Consider the following 7,850-nt stretch of genomic DNA (forward strand, 5'->3'; position numbering starts at 1 on the left):
GAGCTCCGCTGACGTCAGCAGCGGCCCGCGCAGCCTCGCTCGCGGCTCTGACGTCAGCGCCCCGCCCCCGTGCTCCGGCCGCGCTGCTGGCCTCGGGTCCCTGCTGGCTGCCCTCGGACGAGGAGGGCGCTGGCCACTGCGCCCCAGAGCCAGGGTTACGCTGGGATTCTGCGGAGACCCATCGGTTTGACCCCGCACTGCCACCCTGTCCGGTCTGAACCGCCCAGCCCCCTCTTGGCCCTATGGGCTGCCTTGTCCACACACAGCCGACGGGAGTGGGAGAAACCTGTCCTCTCCCACCGGGAACACTGACCGGCTTCCCGCTCTCAGCCTTAACCTTGGTCCTTCCCCAGGGCCTTTGCACGTGCCACTCCTGCTTGCAGCCCCATGTCCCTTCTCTATGATTGAGAGCAGTGCAACCTCTCCCGTGTGCCCAGACCCCTGCCAAGCCTAGAAACGCCGTGGGTCCCAGTGATGTCAAAACAGCCCAAGTAAAAATGCACTTTGCAATGCCCCGAGGGACACCACGCCGGAGCGCAGGCCGCTTGGGGTGGGATTTCGACCTTTGGGGAAGAATTGGGGCGGTGAAGAGGAGGGAGGGGAGCCAGCCCTGCATCAGAGAAGAGCCAGGAGGCAAAGGCTCAGTCCAGCACCTGCAGAGACCGCTGCTGCCTGGCGCAGGGGGCGCTGAGGAGTGGGGAGGGCAGGCAGAGCAGGTGGGCGGGAAGCGGTGGGGACCTCGCCTTCCCTCGGTGGGACTGGGGGCTGCCGTGGGCTATACCGCCCAGGCTCAGGCACGCTGGCCGCTAGGTGAGGCTCTCGAAGGACAGGGCGAGGGGCTGGAGCGGACAGAGGAGGCGGCCGCCCTGTGGGAAAAGGAACATTGGATCCCAGGTCTGAGCAGCTCTGCTGGGCTCCGCGGATTCCCGTCCCGAGGGAACAGGATGGGTTTCTCTCTGTATCTTGCCAGGTGTGGGAGGACCTGCATGGGGAGGCGATATGGAGAAGACTCCCCGATCCCGGTGCCTTAGGGCTGTACACTCTGGGGACCCCCCAGGCTGGGACGCTGTGCGCTCCAGGGTGCCCAGGGCGAGGATGTAACGTTCCTTAGGACCCCCAGGGCAGGAGTGCTGGGGGAGATACGAGTAGAGGAGGTGCGCCCCCAATTTGGGGCATGGATAGGCGGCTCTGCTTGGGGAGGGGGCGCTGGGAGTGTAGGCTCCGCCTCCCGCCCCCGCCGGAAGGGAAGGGGAGGCGGTGGCCGGTTCGGAGCGGGCTAGACGCGGCGGCAGAGCGCGGCGGGGGCGGCCCGCTGGGACCGAGCGGCCGCAAGTGGCCCCAAGCGGGGCCCACCGGGTCGGGCGCGCCGCCAACGCGGTCACGTGCGCGCCCCTCCTGCTGCTCCTGGGCGCGGTGGGCCGCGCGCGCTCCATTCATAAATCCGCGCCTCTCCGCGCCGCCGGGCCGAGCGAGCCAGATCCGCCGCCGCCGCCGCCCATGGGCCGCGCGCCCCGGCATTGAGGTAGGAGCGGCCGCCGAGGGCCGGGCACCGGGGGTCGGGTCCTCAGGCCACGGGACTCCGCGCCCTGCCCATCCGTCCACTAGAGGGGGACCCCCGCCCACGCCCTGCCCCGGCGCGGTCTCCCCCAGCATGGGCGAGCGCGCGATGGTGTCTGCCTCTGGGGAGATGGGCCTGGGACCGGGGTCTCTGCCGCCTGGCACCCCCCCCTTGCTCGCGACCTCCGGGCTCGGCCCTCCAGGGCGCAGGGTAGGACCCCAGCTCGCTCGCGGGGTCCGAGGTGGCCCTGCCGGGACCGCCCCCGAGTTCGTGCCTTCCCGTCAAGCGCCCTCTTTCAGCCGGCCTCCTGTCGTCGTCCCTGCGCCTCGGCCCCCGGCTTGAACTCATTTTCCGACCTACATCTGCGCCGGAGGTGCGGAGGATTCCCGGCTAGCCGGGACCCTCCCCTTCCCCCGGCCTCAGTTTCCCCCGCTGTCCGCTGAGAAGTCGACCCGACAGGGCTCGTCTCCAGGCTTCTGTAAGGGACCCTGCGGTCCCACGGACTCGGGATGGCTGGTCATTCCGGAGGTCCCGGGGCGCAGGGCCTGGCGGCCAGCGGCGGGGTGGGTCCGCGGGAGGCGGCCGCAGCCATCTTGCCCGCGCACTCCGCAGCGGCCCCTGAAGGGCCTCCCCTGGCTGCTCCCCTCTTCCCCCCACATGTGCTCCCTGGCAACCCTCCCGCCCCCCTCGGCCTGCGCCGTCGCCATGGGAACCGGATTCTTCAGGCGGGAGCAGATGCGCACCGCGGGTCCTCTCCACTCCCACTGGCGTGCCGCGGAGGGGGACCCTCGGCACCCCAGCGTCACCCCACCCTGCACCGTGGGCGGACCCCCGGAACGCTACCTCCCTCACCGAGTGACCAAGTCCATGCTTATGGCAGGGGCGGCCTCTCCTCTCCAGTGGAAGGGGCATGGAGACCAGGGGTCTTCCTTGAGCCAGATGACTGGCCTCAGTTTCCCCGTTCCTCAGTGGGGTTCTGCCTCCAACCGGGAACGACCCCTGGGGCTGAGAGGAGAGACAGAGGCGCTGCTGCTGGCCGGCCTGCTGGCCGACCTGTCCACCTGCAGGGCCTGCCGCAGCCCGGTCCCTGCAGACGCTCTCCCTGCTGTATGGGATCGCCGTGGGCGCGCAGGGGGGACTCATTGTCAGCGTTCCTGGGGGCTGGGCGGGTAGAGACCTGAGCGCTGAGCGGGCCCTTCTCCCTCCCAGGCCCCTCCTGACGGCTCCACCATGCAGCCCACAGCCACCATGGCCACAGCGGCTGCTGCCTCCACGGTGGCGCTGACCACGTCGTGGGACAACGCCACCGGCCGGCCCACGGTCAGTGGGGGGGCGGGCGGTGGAGGGGAGGAAGACCGCGGCCTGAGAATCCAGGGTCCTGACGGTGTGTCCCACAGGCGGAACCTGACCCCCTTCTGGACAACTACGTGCTGCTGGTGGTGGTCGTGTCCCTTCTGGTGGGGGGCACTCTGGTCGTGCTCTCAGGGGTGCTACTGCTCTGCAGGCGCTGCTGGGAGGTGCACCGGAGGGTCCACAGGTGAGGGGGGCGCAGGTGAGGGCAGGGGGGGCGCAGGTGAGGGCGGGGGGGGGCTGGTGAGGGCAGGGGGCGCTGGGGAGGAGGGGGGGCGCTGGTGAGGGTCAGAGGTAATATGTCCAAAGGGATGGGGGCACGTGAAGATTCGAGGGGTGTCCCTACCTGTGTATTAGCTGAAGAAGGTGTGTATGTACACATGTGGGTATGAGAGTACACGTGGGCACTTGTGGAGGTCTGTATACAAGCAGTATGAGTGCACGTGTGTGTGTTTATAGGATGTGTACGTACGTGTAAGTGTGCACACATGTGGGCAGGCTCATGTGCAAACATACACCAGTGCACACCTGTTAGACCGTGTAGGGACAGCTCCTGCTTCGAGGAGTACCGTGTTGTAGGCAGGCCTCCAGGTGTGAGCCACTCGCCTGCTGGGGGCATGTGTGGGGTGCCAGCCACAAGGCTCTGGTCTGAGCCCTCCCACCCCCACAGAGCCATGGACGAAGCTGAGAAGGCCACCAGCAGCTACCTGGACAACGGTGCCCATCCGGCCCCAGGTGAGGCGTCCAGTGGGCCCTGGCCCCCGGCCCCGCTCCCTCCCTGCCTGCCCTGAGCCGCCTGACCGCTGTGTCTGTCTGTCTCCCCACCAGACTGGGCGCCACTCGATTCCGACTCATCTCTGTTTCCTTAAAGCCCACCGCATAGGTGCGTGCGGAGCATGTGTGAGAGCGGCTGAGCGAGTGTCCGCCCCCGTCCATCCGTCCCTGCCTGCCTGCCCCTGACCAGGCGCAGCCCACCCCTCTCTGGCTCTCCTTCCCAGACCCCGACTTGCGGGGTGAGGACCCCGAGGGCCAGGATGCAGAGACTGAACGCTTCCTGTCCACTACTGCCACTGGCCGCCGTGTCTCCTTCAACGAGGCGGCCCTGTTTGAGCAGAGCAGGAAGGCTCAGGACAAGGGCCGACGGTAAGTGGGCACGGCACAGGCTTGGGCATGAGGGCTGTGGGCCCAGGGCCTGGGAGCCGGGGCATGGAGGGCGGAGCACGGCATTCCAAGCTGCCCCTGGCTGACCTGCGAAGGTACACCTTGACGGAGGGCGACTTCCACCACCTGAAGAACGCTCGGCTCACCCACCTGCACCTGCCGCCACTCAGGATTGTCACCATCCACGAGTGTGACGCAGGCGAGGCCAGCGCGGCCCCTGCGCCCCACCCGGCCAGCGCCCCCAAGGCGACCCTCGCCATCTTCCAGGTGAGTCTGCCTTTGGACAGCAGCTGGGGACCAGTGTGGGTGGGGGCTGGCAGCCTCCAGGTGTGGTGCCCTCTGCCCTCTCTGGGGGGGTCAGGCCAGGATGGCCAGTGTCCTGTGCCCTTTGACCTGTCACTACTCCCCCACGGCTCTGTCCCACAGCCCCCGGGGAAGGCCCTCACCGGCCGCTCTGTGGGCCCCAGCTCCGCCCTGCCAGGTGACCCCTACAACTCTGCCATGGGCGATGTGGACTTTGTGGAGATCAGCCCGTCAGTGTCCAGCGACTCCGGGGAGGGCACCTCGGTAAGGGGCTCCCACCTACGGGTCTGAGAGGGGGCCAAGGGGCTTAGGGGAAGCTCTGCCACCCTGCTCCTGCTTGAGACAAAGGTCAGTGGCCCCTGACCTCTAGGTCCTGGCCCCAGCTCATCTGTTGGTGTCAGGGTCCTGAGCCCATAGAGGTGGGGCCAGGGCTGCTGGAGCCCTGCCTGGGAAGGGTGCCTAGACCCCTCTTCCAGAGCTACGTGGTCCTCTGTTCCCCAGCCCAGGGTCCTTCCCAGCGGAGGCTGAGAGGATTAGTTTGGCCTGAGTGCCCCTTCCTGGATCTGAGGGACCGGCAGGTGTACCCGCTTGAGGGCGTCGCTCACAGCCCAGTTTCTCTTCCCCAGCTGGATGCAGGTGCTCGGAGCGCCAAGGCCAGTGGGCCAGGGGCCACAGCAGGGCCTGCCGAGGCAGGTTCTGGTTCGGTCCTGCAGTTCCTCACTCGTCTGAGGCGCCACGCCAGCCTGGACGGGGCCAGCCCCTACTTCAAGGTGAAGAAATGGAAGCTGGAGGCCAACCAGCGGGCGTGCAGCCTGGACACAAGAGGTGGTTTGAGGGCACTGGGAGGTGTGGGGTGCTGTGAGGTCACGGGAGATCGTGGGGAGGGGCATGCCGGCACGGCGGGGTGGGTGGGTACTGGTCAGGACGGCATAGTGCTGGGCTTGCTCCCCTCAGGCCACTGTCAGGGGGCCGGGGTCCCAGCAGCCTTAACAGGGACGACAGTGGGCCTCAGCGGGTGGGGCCTGAGGCCCAGATCCCTCCAGGGCTCTATGTTGGCCTGTCTCCACACATGAGACCCCTGCCCTAATGTTGCAGTCAGATCTTCAGGTGCCCGCATCCTAGTTGGCCTGAGGGCATCCAGATGGCCTAGGCCAAGGGACATGACCCATGCGGACCTCAATGTTCCTTGGCCCCAAGGATGGCCAGGCTGGAGTGGGTCTCTGCAAACGCTTCCAAAGGGCAGATGAGCGGTACTTGTGGGTCTGTGCTCAGATGGTCATGTTTGGCCTCTTGCTGGTCACCCACAGCCGCAGATGGTGTTAATGAGTGGCCGTGCTTTGTGCTGATAAGACTCGCTTTATGAACGGGAGCGTTGGGCTGGTTTGGCCCAGGCCTGGATGGAGGCCCCAGCAGCCGTGATAGAGCCCTTCAATTCTCTCAACAGAGCAGGCGCTGAGGGGGTGTGGCTAGCACAGACCACCTGTGGCCCCGTCTCTGGGGTGTCATCAGGTGCCCAGTAGGAGGCCACGCTGAGGCGTGGGACCGAGAGGGGACTAGTCTCTTTGCTGCTTGTCAGGCCGCTGGCTCCCTGCTAGTGCCTAGGGGACTCCCACTCCTGGGATACATGTGGGGGGACCTGATGCTCCTCTGGACTGAGCCTCCCATGGAGCCTGAGAAGCCAGTCAAGTCGAGGGCACTCACAGACGTGCCCAGAACCTGTTTGCTGGGTGACCCTCCCGCCCTCCAGGCCTTCCCACGGAAGTTTCTGAGGCCTCCCTGGCGTGGGAGGGCCTGGCTCTGGGCCAGAGACTGTTGGATAGGGCTGGGCAGTCCGCACCCCCTGATGCCTTTCTCAGGGTTCTTCTGTGTCTGTTCCTTCACCTAGTTAAGTACCTGTTCAGTAACTGAAAGGTTGGTGGTTTAAACCACATCATGATTCCACAGGGAAAAACCACCTAGGGTTATTTCTCACAGGGACGAAGAGAACACCGTGCCCCACCACTGATGCCCTCTCCCAGCACCTCCATGCACGGGTGGAAGGGCCTGTGACTTCCAACACTGTCAGCCTGGAAGCAAGCTGCCCGCCTCTTCTCCCAGTGCCTGTGGGGTTCACATCCCTGGTTCTTTGTAGGGTTTCTGAGCCCAGGCTGTGTTCGACTCGATGGCCCCCAACAAGCACCCTTTGTGGGGAGGGGTGCTGATGGTGTTGTCCTCCACGCAGGTTCACCCAAGAGACACCACTTCCAGCGGCAGCGGGCAGCCAGCGAGAGCATGGAGCAGGAGGGGGCTACCCCACACGCGGACAACATCCAGTCCATCGCCAGGGCTGGTGATGCTGTGGCCTTCCCATCCCCCCGCCCCTTCCTGGCCAGCCCCACCAGCCCGCCCCCCGCTCTCGGCAGGTATTTTTCAGTAGATAAGAGGCGCTAGGGACGGACCTGGGGGACCCTGCCCAGCCCCATCTCCCCCCGACAGTCCTTCCCAGAGGCGGACTTGCTGGGTCCAGCTGTCCAACGTGGACCGGAGGAGGGAAGCAGGGAGACCTGGTAAGGGTGGAAGGCCGGGGCAGGACCCCTGGAAAAGACAGCTACCTAGGCTGGTCCACCATGGCTGTGTATGTACTGGTGCTCCCCCCCCAGAACAGCAGATGGGGGGACCTGGGGGAGGTCCCACCTCCACGTGGGTCCCAGGCAGAGCTGTCGTTCTCCAAGTGGAACCGGGTGGCAGGCTCCCAGGCCTTGGCCCCACTGGCCCGAGTGTGCCGGGCGGTGAGGGTGACCAGGTCCAGGCAGGCCGCCCTGTATCACAGGAGTTGTCCCCCCCGCTCTGCAGCTGCACCATTCACCCTTCCCTCTGGGCCTCCTGGTTCTGTGGGTCCCCGACTGGGTGGCTTTGCCAGCCCTGCCAGCCCCCCATCCCGCCCAGCTCCACTGCAGCTGAGGCCTTGGTCTGTTTGTGCTGGGTCCTGGGTGAGCGGCTTCTCTCATCCTTGGCCAGCCAGGAGGAACGCTGGGTGAAGAGCAGGGACCCACACCCATCTTAGGCCTGACCCAGACAGGGTCGTTCCCAAGATGACCCTACACAAGTTCCTTTCGTGCAGGGCTTGGCGGAGTTCCAAGGTGCCCCCTGCCTCCCCTCCCTGACCCAGAAGCGGGGGGGCTGGGGCGGGGCGGGGCAGGCCCCTTGGCCTGTTGCTGACAGCTTCAGTATGCTTGCAGGCTAGAGGCCGCCGAGGAGCAGGGCGCCGCGGGAGGAGCCAGCCCCGAGTCCCCCCCGGAGCCCCCCGAGCAGCCGCAGGATTCGGACGGTGAGCGGGACACGGGGCCTGAGCAGGCCGTCTACAACGACATCTGGAGCCTGCGCGCGTCCCTTGAGCTGCACGCGGCCGCCTCGGACCACAGCAGCAGCGGCAACGACCGCGACTCGGTGCGCAGCGGCGACAGCTCGGGCTCGGGAGGCCCGCCGCCCGCTTTCCCGC

The 7,850-nt window shown here is 66.7% G+C and overlaps 2 protein-coding genes across 2 annotated transcripts in view; one reads left to right on the top strand and one right to left on the bottom strand.

The window, feature by feature from the left end:
- Positions 1–1,653, bottom strand: part of LOC102852309 (caskin-1-like) — a 10,561-nt gene extending 8,908 nt beyond the window's left edge. The window contains exons 1-5 of the mRNA XM_006898005.1: positions 1,144–1,653; positions 1,040–1,106; positions 654–866; positions 504–563; positions 14–168 (exon numbers count right to left, since the gene is read on the bottom strand). Of these exons, the coding sequence (XP_006898067.1) occupies positions 14–168; positions 504–563; positions 654–866; positions 1,040–1,106; positions 1,144–1,653 (1,005 nt within the window). The remainder of the gene's footprint in view (positions 1–13; positions 169–503; positions 564–653; positions 867–1,039; positions 1,107–1,143) is intronic.
- Positions 1,654–2,788: 1,135 nt separating this feature from the next.
- LOC102852720 (chromosome unknown open reading frame, human C19orf26) overlaps positions 2,789–7,850 on the top strand; it is a 5,863-nt gene continuing 801 nt past the window's right edge. The window contains exons 1-9 of the mRNA XM_006898006.1: positions 2,789–2,878; positions 2,956–3,095; positions 3,579–3,643; positions 3,907–4,051; positions 4,165–4,336; positions 4,496–4,636; positions 4,999–5,197; positions 6,594–6,774; positions 7,591–7,848. Coding sequence (XP_006898068.1) covers positions 2,789–2,878; positions 2,956–3,095; positions 3,579–3,643; positions 3,907–4,051; positions 4,165–4,336; positions 4,496–4,636; positions 4,999–5,197; positions 6,594–6,774; positions 7,591–7,848 — 1,391 coding nt within the window. The remainder of the gene's footprint in view (positions 2,879–2,955; positions 3,096–3,578; positions 3,644–3,906; positions 4,052–4,164; positions 4,337–4,495; positions 4,637–4,998; positions 5,198–6,593; positions 6,775–7,590; positions 7,849–7,850) is intronic.

This window comes from Elephantulus edwardii, unplaced genomic scaffold (genome assembly GCF_000299155.1).
Source record: "Elephantulus edwardii isolate Elephantulus edwardi_28Jun2011 unplaced genomic scaffold, EleEdw1.0 scaffold00217, whole genome shotgun sequence".
Taxonomy (NCBI): Eukaryota; Metazoa; Chordata; class Mammalia; order Macroscelidea; family Macroscelididae; genus Elephantulus; species Elephantulus edwardii.